At 40.7% G+C, this 22,051-nt stretch overlaps 4 protein-coding genes across 4 annotated transcripts; all 4 read left to right on the top strand.

The window, feature by feature from the left end:
- Positions 1-3,243, top strand: LOC139440232 (olfactory receptor 1J4-like). Its single transcript, XM_053920945.2, has 2 exons — positions 1-1,018; positions 2,372-3,243. Exon 1 carries the CDS (start codon positions 1-3, stop codon positions 985-987), a length of 987 nt encoding a protein of 328 aa, XP_053776920.1. The 3' UTR covers positions 988-1,018; positions 2,372-3,243.
- LOC112306286 (olfactory receptor 1J4) lies at positions 2,122-4,267 on the top strand. Its single transcript, XM_053916766.2, is given in 3 exon segments — positions 2,122-2,137; positions 2,643-2,765; positions 2,768-4,267. Coding segments are annotated over 3 exon segments (765 nt in total). The 3' UTR covers positions 3,394-4,267.
- A 6,241-nt stretch (positions 4,268-10,508) lies between these two features.
- On the top strand, positions 10,509-11,561 carry LOC139440764 (olfactory receptor 1J4-like). The gene has a single exon (XM_071220798.1). The coding sequence runs from the start codon at positions 10,509-10,511 to the stop codon at positions 11,493-11,495; it is 987 nt and encodes a 328-aa protein (XP_071076899.1). The 3' UTR covers positions 11,496-11,561.
- Positions 11,562-16,723: 5,162 nt separating this feature from the next.
- Positions 16,724-17,695, top strand: LOC139440703 (olfactory receptor 1J4-like). The gene has a single exon (XM_071220694.1). The coding sequence runs from the start codon at positions 16,724-16,726 to the stop codon at positions 17,693-17,695; it is 972 nt and encodes a 323-aa protein (XP_071076795.1).
- The last annotated feature ends 4,356 nt before the right edge of the window (positions 17,696-22,051 follow it).

Genomic DNA, 22,051 nt, shown 5'->3' with positions numbered 1-22,051 from the left:
ATGAGGCCTGAGAACCAGAGCAGCGTGTCCAAGTTCCTCCTCCTGGGGCTGCCCATCAGGCCAGGGCAGCAGGGCGTGTTCTTCACCCTGTTCCTGGGCATGTACCTGACCACGGTGATGGGCAACCTGCTCATCATCCTGCTCATCAGGATGGATGCTCGTCTGCACACGCCCATGTACTTCTTCCTCAGCCACTTGGCCTTCTCTGACATTTCTCTGTCATCTGTCACTGTCCCTAAGATGCTCATGAACATGCAGACTCAGCAACAATCCATCCCCTATGTGGGATGCATTTCTCAGTTGTATTTTTTCCTAGTTTTTGGTGGTCTTGACAATTTCCTTCTGGCTGTGATGGCATATGACAGGTACGTGGCCATCTGTCACCCTCTACACTACACGACCATCATGAGGGAGGGGCTGTGTGTGCTGCTGGTGGCTGCCTCCTGGATCATCTCCTGTAGCGGTGCCCTATTGCACACACTCCTCTTGGTCCGACTATACTTCTGTGCCAACAATACCATCACCCACTTCTTCTGTGACCTCACTGTGCTCCTGAAGCTCAGCTGCTCAGACACCTCCCTCAATGAGCTGGTCATCTTCACGCAGGGAGGAATGCTTTTATTCTTGCCTTTTGCCATTGTTTTGGGCTCATATATGCGTATAGGGGCCATCATCCTGAGGGCTCCCTCCACTAAGAGACTCTTGAAAGCCTTTTCTACCTGTGGCTCCCATCTCCTTGTGGTGTCTTTATACTACGGGACACTTGTAGGTGTTTACTTTTTGTCCTCATCATGGGATTCCAAAGACATCATTGCTTCAGTCATGTACACGGTAGTTACCCCCATGCTGAACCCCTTCATCTACAGCCTGAGGAACAGAGATATAAAGCAGGCCTTAGAAAGTTTGTCAACAGGGTTAAAGAAGTTCATATGTCAACAAGGTCACGTTTGCTACTTGGATTGTTTATACTCCTTTATTCCTAAATAATACTTTTCACTTGTTTATCATCTCTTATAAGGTATATGCAAAATCTTTGCAAAACCTGTTGCACAATTTTAACTATGAATTTGTCTTTTTCTCCATTGAGATATGTCAGGTTTTGCTTATGTATTTTTATACTGTATTATGAGGGCACTCTGATTTAGCATCATGATCTGCTACTGGTGAACTTGCCTTTTTTTTTGAACTGAATCTTTTATGCTGCTGTTTGTCAGCTTCAAGTTCATTGTGCACATGTCTTCCCAACTCATCAATGACATCATGTTGGCAGACTGCATTCAGCCATGATCAGAATAATTATACTATGAAAATTCACATGTGGTACAAGACAAAACTTTCAACCAAAGAGAGACAGACTTTTTAAAAATGCATTTAAAGTACACAACTTCATTTAAAATGAGGAGATATTAGTAGCAATAGGACCTGCTTAGTACTTTATCTCCTGCTCATATTAATGTTGACATTTTATATCTATAGACAAATATGCATATGCAGATAGAGATATAGGTATTACATTAGTATATGTAGTAAAGATGCAGATTTTCTCATGTTAGGTTTTACATGGAATTTCCTTTCCATCATGTTAAGACTTTTCTGTGTCCAAATTGTCAGTGAGGTGTCCTTTTGTCAATGGCGTATGTAAAGCCTGATTTTGTTCTTTTTATGTGCAGCAACAATGGTTATTTTTGGAGCTATTTCTAATTGGCATCTAAAATAATCATAATGTATTTGAATTTATATTTTCCAGAAAACTATGTGATACACCTGTTTCACATTTATTCTCTCTTGTCTTCCTCCCTCTTGATTAATTATACATACTTTGATATTCCATTACCCCTCGAGTACCTTATTAATCATACATCATTATTATTTTTGTAATTCTTTTCTGTGCTCTATGTAGAGATTACTTCTTTCTTTCTATTTTTTAAAGTAATGTTTAATATACAAAACACGACTTTGGGTACTACTTTAGCCTTCTAAGATACACAATTCAGTGGCATTTAGGAGACTCATAACCAATACCTCATTTTAGGACCCCTACAGGAAACTCTACAGAACGTCAATGAAATTGAGTAATTTGAAACTGTGAAAAAAGAAAAACAAAGGTATCTATGAATCAATATGGAGAAACATCTGGGTATATTGTTAAATGGAAACAAGCAATGTGCAAAAGGACACGTATAGCACTGAACTGTTGTAAAAATTAAGGGGAAATAAAATACACATATGACTGTCCACTTGAGCAAAGAGAAACACAGGGAGAATAAATCAGAAACTAATGAGATGGTTTACCCAGAGACGGTGGACAGAAGATATGGGGAGATGAGTAGAAGTATTAGCATAGTTATGACCATGTTGTCTTGTGCCCTAGAAAATAAATAGAAGAGCTGGTGCATAAAGCAAAATAGAATCAAGAAGACAAATGAACCTAACTACCTCTTAAATCAATACCATAATGAGATTAAAGAAGAAAATAATGTAAGTACCCTAGTAATTCTTAAACACAGAATTTTTTCTATACCCTCTCACAACAAAAGAAAATGGAAATAAAGTCTTAAGCTGTTGTTAGTGTGTCATTAACAGTGGTATGAGTTCAAGAATCTGAAAGTAGTTCCCATGTATTCAAAGATTCAGCAAATAAGTAAACATTGAGGATATCTCTGATGTCTCTTTGTCATCTGTCACTGTCCCTAAGATGCTGATAACCATGCAGACACATCACTTCTTCATTTCCTATTCAGGGTTTATTTCTCAGTTGTGTTTTTATTTATTTTTGGTTGCATTGATAATTTTCTTCTGGCAGTGATGGCATATGACAGGTACGTGGCCATCTGTCATCCTCTATACTACACCAGCATCAAGAGGGAGGGGGTGTGTGTGCTGCTGGTGGTTGGTTCCTGGATTTTCTCCTGTGGCAGTGCCCTGTTACCCACCCTCCTCCTGGTCCGGGTGTCCTTCTGTCCTGACAACATCATTCCCCGCTTTTTGTGTAGCCTCTCCTTTCCACTCAACCTGCTCTGTTCAAACACCTCTGTCAATGAGGTGGTCATATTCACTGAAGGGGTTATGGCTGTCACTTTTCCATTGAGTGGCATCCTGGTTTGTTATGGCCACATTGGAGCCTCTATCCTGAGGGTCCCCTTACCAAAGGGATTGCAAAGCCAGTCCACCTGTGGCTCCCACCTGTCTGTGGTGTCTCTCTTCTATGGGACAATTATGGTTCTGTAATTTTCCTCCTCATCAAGCAACTCCACTGATAAGGACATGATTGTCCCTCTGATGTACACTGTAGTCACCCCCATGTTAAATCCCGTCATCTACAGCCTGAGAAACAGAGACATGAAAATGGCTCTGAGACTTCTTTTCAGAAAAAGTATCTTTTTTGCCAGGTGAGAATCACCTGATTGTGTTCTTATATCACACCGTGACCTTGTCGGACATCCTGAAAAATGGCGTGTTGACCACCCGTGTCTCTAACATCCTCCTGACTGTCGTTACTGGATCTACTCCCTTTTACTTTAGTCATATTTGTCATCCATTCATTCTGCCATAATCCAAAATACGGCATTTCCCACAACACACATTCAACTTGTAATCTTCAAACTCCTTATTAGTCAGGCATGGAGTGATCGTCCTAAATAGCTCACACTGTTGTGTTCTGTTGCTGAGAAGAGATGAAAGACTTGCTAAGATCACAAGCACACCAACTACCTTCCTCAAAAGGAAAATGGCACCTGCACTTTATGCTTCCTTCTAAAAGATAAAACGAGTGTAGCTTTAGGCTAAGATTACAAGTATGAAATGTGGCTGGGCTTCTGACTCCCAGGTGGCAGAGGGCAAATTCCCAAGTGTGCTACAGTACCTCACTTTGTCTATAATGACAGGAACAATTGGCCCTGCGAGCAAAGCCAGTTTAAGTTTTGTGCAATATTGTTTTGAGAGTTAAGAAAAAACCCTCTTCAAGAAAAGGTAGTATGACTTTTAATCATAACTCAGTTTCTGTTTGTTGAAGTAAATGAGATGTAAATCACTTCCTTATTTCCCCTTTCTTATCTATTGTTTCCCAAAACTACAAATATTCAGCCAAGTTTCTAAAGTTTAGTTTAATAAAGTCTAGTACATGTACCATTTTAATGTAGTACATAGTTAATAAAATGCTTTTGATGGTTTCCTAAAATCTAAATAAATTGAATTTGATTGTGTCTGTGACAAAAGCATAACAGGGGAGTACTCCATAGGCAACTGTGATTTTTGCCTCTAAGTTGGATTTTTGTGGTGAGATCAGGCTAGGTCTCTCTGATTAATGGTAGTCTGGGAAAATGATTATTGTCTTGTTCCCAAAGTGAGAGCTTCCATTTCTCATTCCTTTTATAAAAAGAAATTTTATTTTTTTATTTTTAGAGCGAGGGGAAGGGAGGGATAAAGAGAGAGGGAGAAACATCGGTGTGAGAAACATTGGCTGGTTGCCTCTTGTATGCATCCTGACCAGTGACCAAACCCGAAACCCAGGCATGTGCCCTGACCAGGAATTGAACCGGCAACCCCTTGTTTTTCAGGACTATGCCCAACCCACTGAGCCACAGCGGTCAGGGTGAGAGCTCCCACATCTAATAGGAAAAAGCTAAATGCATGGATTCCTAATTCATGCACATAATATTTGTTGCATGGCTACGCTGTGCCAGGAGATCTTAGTTCTGTGAATACAGATTTTTAAAAAGACCCACAAACCCATCCCGGTGTAGGACTTATGTCCCAGCCCTCCTGCCTCCACTCATCAGGCTCCTTTGTCTTCATTGCACTTTCTAATCTTCTAACACACCATAAACTTTACTAATTTCCTTTATTGTCATTGCTTCTTTACTAGAATGTAAGCACTACCTGGGATGGGTATGGGGTTGGAAATAAAGAAATAATCTGTAAGTTTTGCTTGTAGATCAATACTGCTATGAATAAAGGAAACGTAAAAAGGGGGAGCAAGATGGCCATCAAAAAGAAGAACATCTTACCCTGTGTGACACCAAGGATGGACCCAGAGGGTATTAGACTAAGTGAAATAAGACAGTCAGACAAGGACCGCATCATTTCACTTACATGTGGAATCTAAAGACCAAAATAAACCACCACAACCAAAAAAACAGAAGCACACTCACAGATACAGAGAACAAGATGATGGTTGCCAGATGGGAGGGGTGTTAGGAGAATGGGTGGGAAAGGTGAAGGGATTAAAATAGTACTAATTGGCAGTTACAAAATAGTCACAAGGATGTAAAGTACAGCAGAGGAAATACAGTCAATAATATTGTAATGGCTCTGTATGGTATCAATAGGTACTGGACTCATCAGGGGGATCACTCTGTAAGTTATATAATTGTCTAACCAGTAAGCTGTATACCTGAAACTATTATAATATTGAATGTCAACTGTAACTGAAAAAAAGCAGGGGGGCAAGAGTGCTGGGAGTGTTTATCATTTACATGTGTGGCTCAGGTAGATCTCACTGGAAAGGTAACATCCAAAGACCTTAGTGAGGACAGGGGAGCGAGCCATAGGGATCTCTGGGGATGAGCATCCCAAGCACGAAAATCAGTAACTAGATGCTCTGAGGTGAGATGGTGCCTGGCCCACTATGGGATCATTGAGGGGGGCTCTGGAGATGGACAGGGCTGAGTCTGGGAGGGACAGTAGGTGGTAAGTTTAGAGATATCAGGAGACCAGATCTGTAGGGCATTTAACAGTCATACTATCAACAGGTGTATTAGTCAAGGGTCTCCAGATAAGTAGAACCAATAGTGTGTGTGTGTGTGTGTGTGTGTGTGTGCACACGTGAGTGCAGGAAGAGAAACTTAGTTTAAGGAATTGGTTCATGCAATTGTGGAGGGCGGTAGTCCAAAGTCCCCAGGGTAGAATGAACGGGAGACTGCAAACGTGGGAAGAAATTGCAATTTGAGACTAAAGGCATCTGCTGACAACACTGTCTCTTCTTTGGGGGAGTCAGCCTCTCTCCTATTGCCCTCAACTGACTGGATAAGGTCCTCCTACAAGACAGAGGGCTGTCTACTTTACTCAGAGTCTGCTAATTGCAATGTTAATCCCATCCAAAATGAGAAAACCTTCATAGAAACATCTAGAGTTATGTTTGACCCAATTATCTAAGTACCACAGTCGAGCCAAGTTAACACATAAAATTGACCACCATACTAGAGTTTTTGGTATTCAGTCTGAGTAATTTGGGAACCCACTGGAAGGTATTCGACAGAGGAATAACATAAGCATACTTAATTTTGTTACTGTTTCTTTAACAAACACCCAGCTTGTTTGAGGTATGTGTGACATACAATGGATTTTGTATATTTGAAGCATACAGTTTGACCAGTTTGGGCATAGGTACAGACCGATGAAACCATCACTACAAGCTGTCAGGATCATGAAGTTCCCTCAAGCCTACTCCTGCTCCCATTTCACTGCTCCCAGCTGGCACCCAGGGAACCACTGATCTGTTTTGTTCACATCAATCAGTTTGCATCTTCCAGAAGTTTCTCCAACTGGAACCATAGAGACCATATTCTTTTATTGTTGCCTTCTTTCACTGGGCATAAGCATTTGAGGTTCACCTATGTTGTAATATGTGTCAATATATCTTATATTCTCTTGCTCATCAGTTCATGCTTTTTACTGTCAAGTAGTACTCCACTGTATAGATATACCACTGCTATTTTGCCCGTTCATCTGTTGATGCATATTTAGGATTCTCCCCAGCTCCAGACCTGAATTTTATTTTATCCCAGCAATTTTTGCCATTTACCCATCATTTATTTCACATACATTTTTTCTGAACCCCTTACACTTTCATGTGTGTTCTTCAAGAAGAATTTGTCTATTTTATTCACTGCTATGTGTCCAGAGTATATATCACTGTCTTACTTTTGTGAGAACCTTAATAATTATTTAAGAGAATGAGTGAATGAATGAACAAATGAATTCATTCTGTATTACCAAGTGCCTATTTGAGTCACAGCTGATCCCTAGGGATACACAGACATTGACAATGACCCTGAACACTTAGTAGTCTTTCATTACATGCTCACTTACCATCCCTCAAGCTCACATGGAGACTATTATTATTATTTCCACTTTGAAGAACCCAAGTCTCAGAGAACTTCGATAAATCACTCAGGTATGCTGCCTTAGCACATGGTGGGGGGAGCCCCGGGCACATAGACTCAATCACCTCACCCCAAGACAAGGCACAGACCCTACCCTTCAGGACCCTATAGAGAAGTAGGGAGAGCAGCTCCTTCTAAGGGGCTTTATGTTCCAGTAGATGCCTGTGTCCTGTTGTGGGAGTCTGCAGAAGCCCACACATTGCCTGTGCAGAGAAGCTGAATCATGACGAGATGCCACGGGCACCTGGGCCCCTCCTGCTTCCCATCTGGAGATCTGACCAGAAGCCCGAGGCATCACTGACATTAAGGACACTCTCTTGTGACTCCAGTTGCACCTCAGGCCCTCTGGACCCTAAACAGGCTCCTTCCCAAGGGCCCAGGAGGAGTTGGGCAATTATCCCAAGTGGACTGCTGCTCTAGTCAGGGACTTGGGGATGTTTCCCTCTGGGATCTCTATGGGTAAAAGGAGAACTTCTGTCTGTTGTTTTGAAGCTGATGAACAGACATGAAAGTTGGCAATGGTCCTCAGACCACTGTGGCACTGTGGTCTGCTCTCTGAGTCCTTTAGTCCTGAAGGTCTAACGGTCCTTTAGTCCTGAGTCTGCGGCACAGAAAGTGAGGATCCGGGTCACAGCACAAAGCACAAGGTATCAGAATCATAGTGCCAGTAGACATAGGAAGGGGCCCAGAAATCGGCACAGCTGTGTGTGTGTTGTATGACTTTGTGTGTGTGTGTTGCTGACTCACACACTGAATGCTTCCAGCAAGGACCCATGTAAATCAAGGGAGGCTGGAAACTTCTTCCGTGATGTGAGCCCCTATTCTCCTTCTGTTTTGTTGCTCGTGTGTATCTGTAAGACCTTGGACATTACCTGTTATTTGAATATGTGTGGCTGCTGGTGACTACAATGTGTGTGGTGGGGGATGCTTGATAGTTCTCTGTGCACTGTGTTATACGTGTGAGAGTGTATGTTGTGTGAGTTTTGCACAGACTCTGTGACATTGTCTCACAGAATTGGACTCTATTTACCTACCCTGAGTATAAGCTAGGGACAGAGAAGTCTATATGTCTCCTTTGGTAGGTGTGTGGCTGTGAAAGTGTGTCAGTGCTTTTGTGTGTAACAAACTCACACCTTGACTTCCTTTACCTAGAAGATGTGTAGGATAGAGACTTAAGACCTAGATTTTAAAAAATGCTAAAATATGTTTTGATACATTTGGACTGCCTACTTGCTAGAGACCAGAATCCACAAGGCAGCTCCAAAAAATCCCATTTTGAAAATCTTTTGGTGGCCGAAATAACACAGGAGGTCCCCTGGAAACCCAGTAGTTTTGATGCTCTTCTGCAATTTTGTTACATAGTTTAGACACTAAATGCTCATTTCTGATGTAGGTGTCTGCAAAATCTCTTGGTACTTTTTCCCACTTAATAGCTTTGTGGCCTTAGCTTCGGCCTGTGTTGCCCATCAGCCTCCACTGTCAAATGGGAATAATTTTAATCACTATAGAATCTTGCTGGTAGGTGCTTCAGTTCAGGGCACATTGCCAGCACTTAGGAAACTGCAGCCTTGTGAGGCCGAGCCAGCTGACTGTCCATTTCCTAACCTCTCAGGAGACGAGACTTGGTACAAAGACAGGAAAATCAGGCCCATCCAAACACTCTCTCCCAAACCTCCAGGTAGCAGGTTCTCCTCTTTATGACGGAACATGTCCCCAGTCTCCTCTTTCACTCATGGCACTGAATGAATCTGGCATCACCTCTGTACTGTTCCCTTCCCTTCAAATTGGGTTTGTCCAGGAGATGCTGGAGATCCCAGTTACTTCCTGGGATCCTTACCCGGTCAGCTACTCACACAACAATGTTCACATCAAGTTCCTCTCCCAAGCATGTGCATATTTTAACATTTAACTTTCATTCAATGTTTCTCCTCCCCTGGGAAGAAATGGGTGGATTCTCTTCCTAGTGAAAAGAGGATCACAAAATCTACCTTTGAGTCCAGGTCCCACTATGCGATGTCTATGTGGAATTCTGTAAGCTATTTCACTACTTCTGATAGTAAATGAAACAACAACAACAACAACTCACTGTCTTCTCTGCTTCCCAGACATGGAATAAACTCTGTCGGTTGACTGAAACTGAAGGCACATGCAACCATTTGCAAACTAAAGGATGTAATTTAAGACACAGGAGAGAACTGTGACCATAGCAATTACTAAGGTCCTCGCTCTTTCTGATTATGTATATAATGAAGTTTTAATAACACCTACCTCCTAGGATTGCTGAAAATTTAATGGGGCAACAATGTGAAAATGTATTTGCTTGACATGGTGTTCATTAAATGCCAATTATTAATAATGTGAACATCAGTACTGGGAAAGAGTGATGGTCAAGTAGGTAACTGTGAATTCTAATAGGCACTTCCCATGCTTCAGTGTCCCCAGTGTTCAATGCCAGATCTCAGATCTCAGGAGTCTTGCTGTCTAGGAATACTCATTTCTGAGCCCACTTTGAGGCACCAGATTATACGGGATGAATGAGCTGAAGTAATGTTCATTTTTTGGCAAACAGATGAACATGGACTAAGACATGTACCACCAGTGAGGGGATTTACCCCAATGACAGTTATGAGCTCAGAAACTCCCCCCAAGAGGGTGAGAGCTCAGGTCAGTCAGCACCAGCTGACCCTTCGTGCCGAACTCTCATACATCTCATGTTGATTAAATTCCTGCATTTCATCTTGGCTTTCTTTGGATAGCTACCCCGTCATATAAACAATGGCTAAGCTAAAACTTTGTGTTTATTTTATATAGGGCACTGTTCCCAGACATTGATGTGTCTTGAATTAGAATTCTTTTATTAATTCTACGAATGTGTGATATTGGTATCTTCACATTATAGACCTACAGCGTGAGGCCATGAGAGATTCGGCTGGTCAAGTCATCTGCCTAGAAAGTGGTGAGGCCAGACTGGCAGCACAGGGAATCTGGTTGCATTGCTCACCTTTAGTCAGTCCTCTGACAAGGTTCCCAGAGGATTGGTGAGCTAAGGGAAGAGGTCCTGTGTGTCCCATTTATTCTTGCATCTCCAATTATTAGCATAGTGCCAGGAACCTGGTTGATTAAAAAAAATAAGAAGAATGAATTTGCTCTGGTTTCATTTGAAAGAAATCATGCCGGGCATTCAGGGTGTGATGCCTGCTTTGGAAGCACTAGCCAATGATATAAATGCAAGGTATTATTGGTTTTACCATGAGAAAATAAGTAACCCTACTGTGGTGGCCATAATTACACTTTACAAATATCTGACATTTTTCACTTTCCTTTCACCCCAGCAGACAGAGGACCATGAGGAGGGACAACCAGAGCAGCGTGTCCGAGTTCCTCCTCCTGGGGCTGCCCATCAGGCCAGGGCAGCAGGGTGTGTTCTTCACCCTGTTCCTGGGCATGTACCTGACCACGGTGCTGGGCAACCTGCTCATCATCTTGCTCATCAGGATGGATGCTCGTCTACACACGCCCATGTACTTCTTCCTCAGCCACTTGGCCTTCTCTGACATTTCTCTGTCATCTGTCACTGTCCCTAAGATGCTCATGAACATGCAGACTCAGCAACAATCCATCCCCTATGTGGGATGCATTTCTCAATTGTATTTTTTCATACTTTTTGGTAGTCTTGACAATTTCCTTCTGGCTGTGATGGCATATGACAGGTACGTGGCCATCTGTCACCCTCTGCACTACACCACCATCATGAGGGAGGGCCTGTGTGTGCTGTTGGTGGCTGCCTCCTGGATCATCTCCTGTAGCGTTGCCCTGTTGCACACGCTCCTCTTGGTCCAACTGTCCTTCTGTGCTGACAGTGTTGTCACCCACTTCTTCTGTGACCTCATTGTGCTCCTGAAGCTCAGCTGCTCAGACACCTCCCTCAATGAGCTGGTCATCTTTGCTGAGGAAGGAATGCTTTCTTTCCTGCCTTTGGCTATTATTTTGGGCTCATATATCTGTATAGGGACCATCATCCTGAGGGTTCCCTCCACTAAGGCACTCTTGAAAGCCTTTTCTACCTGTGGCTCCCATCTCTTTGTGGTGTCTTTATACTACGGGACATTTGCTAGTGTTTACTTTTTGTCCTCATCATGGGATTCCAAAGACATCATTGCTTCAGTCATGTATATGGTTGTTACCCCCATGCTGAACCCCTTCATCTACAGCCTGAGGAACAGAGATATAAAGCAGGCCTTAGAAATGTTTGTCAACAGGGTTAACTTATTTAAGTGGAAATCACTAAATCCGCTTATTGCAGAGAAGAGCACAGTGAGGTACATGTCCTAACATTACTGCAAGGCAGACATCTCCATATAAGTTTACTAGAATATCCACTCTGTTGTCATGTATTAGTGTTGTTAATATGTCAATGAGGTTGCGTTTGCTACTTGGATTGTTTGTAATTCTTTATTCCTAATTAACACTTTTCACTTCCTCGTCATCTCTTATAAGGTATGTGTTTGGCATCACAGCAAGAGTTTGGGGGCCGCCTTCTCCCAAAGGAAAGTCCAGGCCGATTCCATGGTCTTTTGTCTATGTACTGTCACAATAAAAAGAAAAAGCTAGAAAGAAAGTCTTAAGCTGTAGTTAGTTTGTCACTACAAGTGGTATGAGCTCAAGATTCTGACACTACTTCCCCTGTATCTGAAGATTCAGCAAATAAGTAAACATTGAGGAAAAGGGAAGTGACGCCTTACTCTCACAGGAAAAGTGTTATGTGAGTGGAAGTGGAGAGGCTGGAAAGAACTCTATGGTGTCAGCCTAGAACTGAAGATATCAATTCGAACTCATGGGTTTTAAAAATTATAACTAGATGGAAATTTCTATGTTTTATGTCAACATCTACACTGTTCCCATCACTCATTCTTCCTGATCTACCTTCTAGGGGTAAACAGTCCTTTAGTTTCCTAGTTCCTAGTTTTTACTTCTGTTTCTTTTACACATATTTCCTACATGGCTCTCTGAGATCATTTAGAATGTTTGTAAGCAATGAAGACACCTAAAGCTTCAAAATGAATTAAATGGTTGGATTATAACTCAAAGAAGAGGAAACCATGAGTCCATAATAAATAAGGAAGGAAGGAAGGAAGGAAGGAAGGAAGGAAGGAAGGAAGGAAGGAAGGAAGGAAGGAAGGAGGGAAGGAAGGAAGGAAGGAAGGAAGGAAGGAAGGAAGGAAGGAAGGAAAGGAAGGAAAGGAAGGAAGGAAGGAGGGAGGGTAGGAGGGATGGAAATGTGTGGGGAGGAAGGAGAAGTTCCTTCTTATAATAAAATACAATTAATAAAAATATAAGAAATGATAGAATTGGAAAAATCACCACTTGGTGACCGCATTTGCAAAATTTTGTCTTGTAAGAATCACCAGTGGATATTAAATTGTCAGTGAAAAGTTAAGATGGAAAAAGCTATGATTGTTTAGTGTCAAACTATCTACCCAAATCATACCCATTTATTATAAGGTTAAAATAGTAACTTTAAAAAATGGTAAATTTGCAGTAGAAACCTGGCAGACACTACCTTAGCCATTTGATCAAGGATAAAAACACTAGTCATTGGGAAAATTAATATGATATGGTTTCTAATAATATGCATTGTGGTATATTTGCTGAAAATCTAAGCCTGAAGCAAACATACATTAATACACACATGCACACAGAAGGTAAACATAGTAAAACATTAACCATTGGGGAATCAGGATAAGGCCTTTCCAAGAATTCTTGATACCATTTTTATAACATTTCTATATCTTTAAAGTCATTTCCAAATAAAAAGTTGAAAAATCTTGTCCCAACTGGCACAATGCCCAAGAAGAAAGGAGTCCAGGCATCACTGGAATCAGGGACGCTGTCCCCTAGGACTCCAGCCCTCTGGCTCTTGGACACACAGCTTCCCAAGGGGCAGGCAGAAATCAGCCAGAAGCTTGGGGACTGAGTGTCAGTCTCTCATTAGTAAGGGTTATTTTTGAGTCATTTCTCTGGGGCTGTTTAAACAAAATGAAAGTCTGTGGAAATGCCAAGGCCCCAGATATTTCCTCTCTATGTGAACAAAACCCTTCAATTGTGTTGCCCTGAGGAGGTGGGAATGGTCTGGAGTGGGTGTCTGAACTCACCAAAGACGAGCACAGGTCAGAGGGGCTGGATGTCTGCACCTGGAGACATATCTGCTTGTGTGCTAGTAGGTTCATATATGAGAGTCTGTGTCCATGGCTCTGTGTTTGTGTGTGCCTGCATGTGTACATGGTGTCTGAGAGTTGCATGTGTGCTCTCTATCTGACTCAGACTCTTTTCCTGAGGCAGACCTAACCAGGCCCTGTTTTAGCCCATGCACACCAAGTTATTAAGACTCCTGGCATGTGATTAGGGACTCCTGATTCATGCCTGTGATTGTAAGTACTTGCATCACAGCTGAGCAGCAGAGGTGACATTGCTGGCTCTGGTGCTGGACAGGAAGATGCCCAACCCCACAGGAGCCAAGGTCAGGTCAGAGAGGGCTCACACCTCTGCTTAGCAGTGTGTGCTGATGCACGTGTGAGCTGTGTCTGTGGGTGACACCCTGGTGTGTGAGAGCAGGAAGGTGTATTTTTTTGTTTACTCTGTTTGTAGGTATGTTACCATGTTTCTGTTACCACATGCATGGGGTGTTGGTGGTAGTTTAATCAGTGTGCCTGTGACTGAATAGGCTTAACTGCCCCACAATGACAGCCTTCTCCCAAGAAAGGGACGGGTAGAAGGGGGGGAAGCATGCCCTCATTATTAATAGGAGGGTGTGTGCTGCTTGTTGTGGTGAGTGTGTGGCTGGGTGTGCATGTGCTGTTTGTGTGTGTTTCTTGTGATATTTTTGAATTTTTTGTGGTTGGTGTGGTTTTGGTGATGTGTGTGTAGTGTCTGAGTTTTGTATATGTGGTGAGTTGAGCGTTTACCAGGTGTGTCATGAGTCAGGTGTGTTGATGTGCATTGCCAGTGTGTTTGCAGGTGAATCATCCATCATTGTGTGTTCTGATGTCTCATTTTGTGTGTCACTTATGACTTGGATATATGTATTTAGTTGGCCAAAATGTTCATTTGGTTTTTTCCATAAGATGGCTCTCACTGTACTTAGTTGTCTTTAACTTCATTAGAAAGAATTTTGTTAGATTGCACTGTGACAGCTGTCATACCAACGTGCATTTTTAAAATGCTTGTCAAAATTGATGAATTTTTGTGCAGCCATTTAATACTGAAGATGGGAGAAAATACGCAACATTTTCAGCATAGTATGTTTTATCACTTCAAGGAAGGTAACAATGCAACTGAAACACACACAAAAGACTTGTGCAATGTACGGAGAAGGGGCTGTGACTGATCGAACGTGTCAGAAGTGGTTTGCAAAGTTTCTTGGTACTACTGACATTTTAGCCATAATTCTTTGCTGTGGGGCTGTCTTATGCATTGGAAGATGCTTAGCAGCACCACTGGCCTCTACACACTAGAAGCCAATAGCAAGAGATAGCTAACATACTGAAAATATCCAAATCAACAAAGTTATTGGCAAAAATAAAAAAATGTCTTTTACTTTATAGAAGAAACATAACGGACTTTTTGGCCATCCCAATATATGAATGCTTAGGAGCTGAGCCACATATTGGCTCTCTTTCCTTTAGTGTGGGAATTCGATCACAGGTAACTGAAATTCACAAATCAGCACTGTGTGTGTGTGTGTGGTCTGCATCCATGACCTTAAGTGTTTCCTTAGGTGTTCTCATTCTGGGGCACCATTAGCTCAAGTAACCAAACTCTAAGCAACTCCCTGTTTCTTAGAACAAATCGGCTATCATTCTCATGTACCTGAGTATGCCCAGAATTTTGCAAACCTTTAGTTTTATTAAACCTTGAGGTCCAAGAAAGAAAACAGGAAAAACAAACAAAGAAAACCCCTCCAGGCATCCTGCCGTGTGAATGTATTGGGCAGAATCACCATCAAATGGTGGTGAGACCTTGGCAAGTTACTTTAATCCTAGGCCTCATTTTCCACATTCATAAGGTGGGAAGGATTACATTTGCCTTGTGAATCTTACAGAGGCCCTCAGTAAATAGTTATTGCATAAACAGAAGTTCATGTACAGAGATTTTTTCACAGTCTAAAAGTATATTAAAAAGAAGGAATGGAATTACCCAGTAAGAGGACTAAGAAAAGTACGGACAACTTTGGGCCCTCACAGCTCATATCCTGTCTGGCTCCCCAACAAATGGGAAGCTTCCATGTGAAAGGGTTCTGAGGATGCGTCTGATCACACAGATGGATTACACTGAACCCCGTATGGGACATAGCTAATACATGGCAACTTTTAATTCATAGAAAACAGAAGGCCCTGGCTGGTGTGGCTCACACCACAGGCTGGCCTGTGGACTGAAAGGTTGCTGGTTCGGTTCCTGGTCAGGACAGGCTGGGTCCCTGGTAGGGGGCGTGTGAGAGGCAACCAATTTATGTGTCTCTTGAATAGTGATGTTTTTCTCCCCCTCTCTCTCCCTCCTTTCCCTTCTCTCTAAAAATAAATAAATAAAATCTATAAAAAACTAAAACTGGGATTATCAACTATAAAAAATATATGAATCAAGTTCATACATTATATATCACATGTAATATAGACACAGATACACACATACGTGTGTGCCGTTCTGTCCCCCACCCTGCTGTTGTGTGCCTATAGAATTTGTACCACTTATGTTTCTATTTCTTAAAGCTCAAATAGGTGAAAGACCACAAATTCTTAGTGCAGCTGTGAAGAGGTCGAAATTCTGGGAATTTAAGTAGGGTATGTGGATTTAATTAGGAAACACAGGTAAAATCCTTAGTCCAGTACCCAGATGTTCACCAAAATATTCAGCATTGTTATGAAAGACAGTCTGTGGACTTTCTGGTTTCGGAGCTATTGTGGCATCAAGTGGCTTTAAATGGCCACCAATTTCTAGAGTTCTGAGTTTACAGCTGTGTGTTATTGGGACTTGGCAGGCTCACAGGCAGAGTGTCACGTCATTCCAACATCTCCTCAGCACTGGAGTCTCATGTTTACTTAAGGCAGACACAACTGTTCCCACTTTCTGGGCTCATCTTCCAATTCTGCTGCAGTGAATTATGTATTCACTGGACAGGTGTACAAATTATCCCTCCATGCTCATTCAGATCTAAACTCCTAGAAAGGGGAACCTTGTTTTCCCTGTTCGCTGCGGCATCTTAGTCCTTACTAGTGGTCCCGACAGAGACTCAGTGTTCAATAATATTGGCTGAATGAAACAGTGAACACCCCTGCTTCTGTGCAATGCACACTTGTTGGCTGCTGCTGGGTTTCAATGACTTCCGGGAACCAGACTGGGACACAGTGAAGATGCATACTTTTATATGTCTAACAAATTAATAAATGTGTAGAAAAAATTCATGATATTCCCAGAAAATTACAGTATGAGATGTGATGGCCCTGGTTATTTTTCTAGGTTACTGAGATTCCCTAACCTCCTTTGTCTCCAGCAGACAGAAAAGCAGCATGAGGCCTGAGAACCAGAGCAGCGTGTCCAAGTTCCTCCTCCTGGGGCTGCCCATCAGGCCAGGGCAGCAGGGTGTGTTCTTCACCCTGTTCCTGGGCATGTACCTGACCACGGTGCTGGGCAACCTGCTCATCATCCTGCTCATCAGGATGGACTCTCACCTGCACACCCCCATGTACTTCTTCCTCAGCCACTTGGCCTTCTCTGACATTTCTCTGTCATCTGTCACTGTCCCTAAGATGCTCATGAACATGCAGACTCAGCAACAATCCATCTCCTATGTGGGATGCATTTCTCAATTGTATTTTTTCATACTTTTTGGTAGTCTTGACAATTTCCTTCTGGCTGTGATGGCATATGACAGGTATGTGGCCATCTGTCACCCTCTACACTACACCACCATCATGAGGGAGGGCCTGTGTGTGCTGCTGGTGGCTGCCTCCTGGATTATTGCTTGTGACCATGCACTGCTGCATACGCTCCTCTTGGTCCGACTGTCCTTCTGTGCCAACAATACTGTCACCCACTTCTTCTGTGACCTCACTGTGCTCCTGAAGCTCAGCTGTTCAGACACCTCCCTCAATGAGCTGGTCATCTTTGTGGAGGGAGGAATGCTTTATTCCCTGCCTTTGGTTATTGTTTTGGGTTCATATATTCATATAGGGACCATCATCCTGAGGGCTCCCTCCACTAAGAGACTCTTGAAAACCTTTTCTACCTGTGGCTCCCATCTCCTTGTGGTGTCTTTATACTACGGGACACTTGCTGGTATTTACTTTTTGTCCTCATCATGGGATTCCAAAGACATCATTGCTTCGGTTATGTACACGGTAGTTACCCCCATGTTGAACCCGTTCATATACAACCTGAGGAACACAGATATAAAGCAGGCCTTAGAAATGTTTGTCAACAGGGTTAACTTATTTAAGTGGAAATCACTAAATCCGTTATTACAGTCAAGAGCACAGTGAGGTACATGTCCTAACATTACTGCAAGGCAGACGTCTCCATACAACTTTAAGAGAATATCCACTCTGTTGTCATGTATTAGTGTTGTTAATGTGTCAACGAGGTTGCGTTTGCTACTTGGATTGTTAATAATTCTTCATTCCTAATTGACAATTTTTCTTATCATCTCTTATAAGCAACATGCAAAATCTTATGTTAAATATGCTGCAGAATTATAATTGTGGATTTGTCCTTTTCTTCTTTTAGATATGTCATTTCTGCTTATGTACTTTTTATACTATGTTATTGAGGACACGCTGATGTAACACCACGATCCATTCCTGCTGAACTTTCTTTTTGGAACCGATTCTTTAATGCGGGCTTTGTTGGCTTCAAGCTGATTGTGCGCATGTCTTCCCAATGTACTTCCAGTGACATCATGTTGGCAGACTGCAATCAGCCATGATCAGAATATTTTCTGTATGAAAATTGGCATGTGGTATAAAGTAAGGCTTTTAAGAAGAGACTGACTTAAAAAAAACCCCAATCTATGGTACATTTATACGATGGACTACTACTTTCTTATAAACAAAGCTATTTACAATTGCTATTATAACTGTTTATAATATTGGTAGCAAGTGGTCCTACCGTAACACCTATGTACTTCTCACACTGGTATAGGTACCTTATATCTGGTCTTTATATTTGTGTGTGTGGTTTGTACTCTTTTGGTTAGTATTTACATGGTATTTCTTTTCCATCACTTTAAACTTTTCTAAGTCCTTATATTTGCAAGGTATTTGTTAACACTGTAAAGTAGGAGTTTGCTCTTTTTATACACAGCAACAATTATTTTATTTCTGAAGAATTTTATCCATTGACATCTAATGTAATCATAACATTTAAATTTATATTTTCTGTATTACTAGGTTTTTATTTGACACATCTGTCTCATATTGATTATCTTTCTTTTGATTAAATATATATTTTGTTATTCAATCTCCTTTCTCTTAAGTTATTATTCATAAATTATTATTGTTCTAAATACAACCAGAGACAATGAAGTTAAGAACAATCTAACAATAGCCAGGGGGGAATGGGTAGGGGACAGTGGGGAGAGGGGATTACAGGAACTACTATAAAGGACACATGGACAAAATCATTGAGGAGGGTGGAGGTGGGGGAGGGAGGTGGGTTCGGCTGGGGTGGGGTGGAGGGATGGGGAGAAAAGGCATACAACTGTAATTGAATAACAATAAAAAATTTTAAAAAATCAATATTAGGAGGAAAATAGTAAGAAATTAGTAAAGAATAATTTTACTTTTTTAATATGGTCTTTAAATACTGTCTTTACAAAAAAATTTAAAAAATAAATTATTATTGTTCTATCATTCTTTTCTGTGCTTTATGCAGAAATTACTTATTACCTTCTCTTTAATTTTTAATTGTAGTTTATTTTAAAAAACATAACATTTTGGCCATTTGAGGTACAGAATTCAGTGGCATTTAGGAGACGCATCACCGATACCTCATTCTAGGACCCCTACAGGAAACTCTACAGAACATCAATGCAAATGAGTATTTTGCAACTGCAAAAAAACCAACAAAGTTATCTATGAATCAATATAGAGAAACATCAGGATATATTGTTAAATGGAAAAAAGCAATGGGTAAAAGAGCAATTATAGCATGCTACATTTTTGTAAAATAAAGGAGAAATAAAATATACATATGTCTGCCCATTTGAGCAGAAATAAACACAGGAAGAGTCAATCAGGAACTGATGAGAATATTTATGTATAGGAGTGGGAACAGAAGAGATAGGGAGATGAGTATAATTATTTGTATAGTTTTGACTATGTTGTCTATTGCCACAAAATAAAAATATAAGAGGTGGTACATAAAACAAAATAGAATAAAGAAATGAAAGGAACCTAACTACATTTCAAATTAATAACATAATTAAGTGAAAAAGATAAATAAAATGACTAACAAGTAATTCCTGAACCCAGAATTTTATCTTTATACTCATACAATAAAACTGGAAACAAAGTCTTAAGCTGTAGCTAGTGTGTCACTAATAGTGGCAGGAGTTCAAGTTTCTGAAACAGCTTCTCATGTATCCTAAGATTCAGCAAATAAGTAAACATTGAGGAAAAGGGAGTGACTCCTCTCTCACAGGAACTTTGCTATGTATGTGGAAAAGGAGAGTCTGGAAAGAACTCTGTAGTGTCAAACTAGAACTAGGGACATCAATTTGAACTCGGGTTTAAAACCGTATAAACAGATAGAAATTTATATATTATATCAACATGTATACTGTTCCCATCCTCTGCTTTTTCTGTCCCTCTCCTGACCCACCTTGAATGGGCAAACATTCCTATAGTTTCTTAGTTTCTAGTTTTTACTTTTTGTGTTTCCTTTTTTAAAATTTATATTTTATTGTATTCTTTCCATTACCATTTATCCCCCTTATATCCTCTTCCACCTCCAACCATCCCCTTCCTCCCAGCAATCACCATACTGTTGTCCATGCCCATGAGTCATTTTTTCTTTTTGCTTGATCCCTCTACTGCATACCACCTCCTGCCCCAGAGATGTCATCATGTTCTCTATCTCTGAGTCTGTCTCTATTTTGCCTGTTAGTTCAGTTTGTTCATTAGATTCCACATATGAGTGAAGTCATATGGTATTGTCTTTCTCTGACTGGCTTATTTCACTTAGAATAATGCTCTCAGGTCCATCCATACTATGGCAAAGGGTAAAATTTTCTTCTTTTTTACAGCCAAGCAGTATTCTATTATGTAAATAGACCACAGTTGTTTTACCACTTATCTACTGATGGACACTTGGGATGCGTCCAAATCTCGGTGATTGTAAATAAAGCTGCAATGAACATAGGGGTGCTTATGTTCTTTTGATTTAGTGTTTGGGTTTCTTCAGATAAATTCCCAGAAGTGAAACTGCAGGATCATAAGGTAGTTCTTTTTTTTTTTTTTTTTTTTTGAGAAAACTGCAGTTTTCCACAGTTGCTGCACCAATTTACATTCCCACCAATAGTGTAAAAGGGTTCCCCTTTCTCCACATCCTCGCCAGCACTTGTTCCTTACTGACTTATTGATGACAGCCATTCTGACAGAAGTTTGGTGGTATTTCATTGTGGTTTTAATTTGCATTTCTGAGATAATTAGTGATGTTGAGAATCTTTTCATATGTCTTTGTCCAGCTGTATGTCCTCTTTGTGTAAATGTCTATTCAGGTCCTTTGCCCATTTAAAAATTTTATTGTTTGTCCTTTGGTGTTGAGTTTTGTAAGATTTTTTATAAATTTTGAATATTAACCCCTTATCAGATGCATCAGTGAATATGTTCTCACATTCAGTGGGTTGCCCTTCTGTTTTGTTGATGGTTTCCTTTGCTGTGCAAACACTTTTTAGTCTGATATAGTTCCATTTGTTTATTTTTTCTTTTGTTTCCCTTGCCTGAGGAGAATATCAGAAAAAATACTGTTATGAGCAATGTCCAAGATTATACTGCCTATGTTTTCTTCTTAGATTTTTATGGTTTAGAGTCTAACATTTAAGTTTTAAATCCATTTGAATTAATTCTTGTGTTTGGCATAAAAAGGTGGTCTAGTTTCATTTTTCTGCATGTACCTGTCCAATTGTCCAACATTTAATGAATAAACTATTTTTAGCCCATTGTATGTGCTTGCTTCCTGTTGAATATTAATTGGCTATTTCTGGGCTCTCTATCCTGTTTCATTGATCTATGTGTCTGTTTTCATACCAGTGCCGTCCTGTTTTGATTACTATGTCCTTATAGTATAGTTTGATATTAGGTAGCATGATTCTTCCAATTTTATTCTTCTTTCTCAGGATCACTGTTGTTATAAGGGGCCTTTTTTGATTCCATATAAATTTTTGAAATATTTGTCCTAGTTCTGTGAAATATGTCATTGGAACCTTGATAGGAATTGTGTCGAGTCTATAGATTGTTTTGGGTAATATGGACATTTTATGATGTTAATTCTTCCAATCCATGAACACAGTATGTGCTTCCACTTATTATTATCTTTTTCAATTTCTTTCTTCAGTGTGTTATAATTTTCTGAGTAAATGATCTTTTATAGCCTTGGTTAGGTTTATCCTAGGTATTTTATTCTTTTTGAAGTAGTTGCAAATGGAATTGTTTTCTTGATTTCCCTTTCTGTTAATTTGTTATTGGCATATAAAAATGCTACTGATACCTGGATATTAATTTTGTATCCTGCTACTTTAATGAACTCATTTATAAGTTCTAGTAGTTTCTTGGTGGGATCTTTGGGGTTCTCTATGTACAGTATCATGTCATCTGCAAATAATGACAGTTTTACTTCTT

The sequence above is a fragment of the Desmodus rotundus genome, chromosome 1 (genome assembly GCF_022682495.2).
Source record: "Desmodus rotundus isolate HL8 chromosome 1, HLdesRot8A.1, whole genome shotgun sequence".
Taxonomy (NCBI): domain Eukaryota; kingdom Metazoa; phylum Chordata; class Mammalia; order Chiroptera; family Phyllostomidae; genus Desmodus; species Desmodus rotundus.
This window is presented reverse-complemented; position numbering and strand designations above follow the sequence as displayed.

Coding starts and splice junctions, on each gene's coding strand:
- LOC139440232 (XM_053920945.2), top strand. CDS start 1: ATGAGGCCTGAGAACCAGAGCAGCGTGTCCAAGTTCCTCCTCCTGGGG.
- LOC139440764 (XM_071220798.1), top strand. CDS start 10,509: ATGAGGAGGGACAACCAGAGCAGCGTGTCCGAGTTCCTCCTCCTGGGG.
- LOC139440703 (XM_071220694.1), top strand. CDS start 16,724: ATGAGGCCTGAGAACCAGAGCAGCGTGTCCAAGTTCCTCCTCCTGGGG.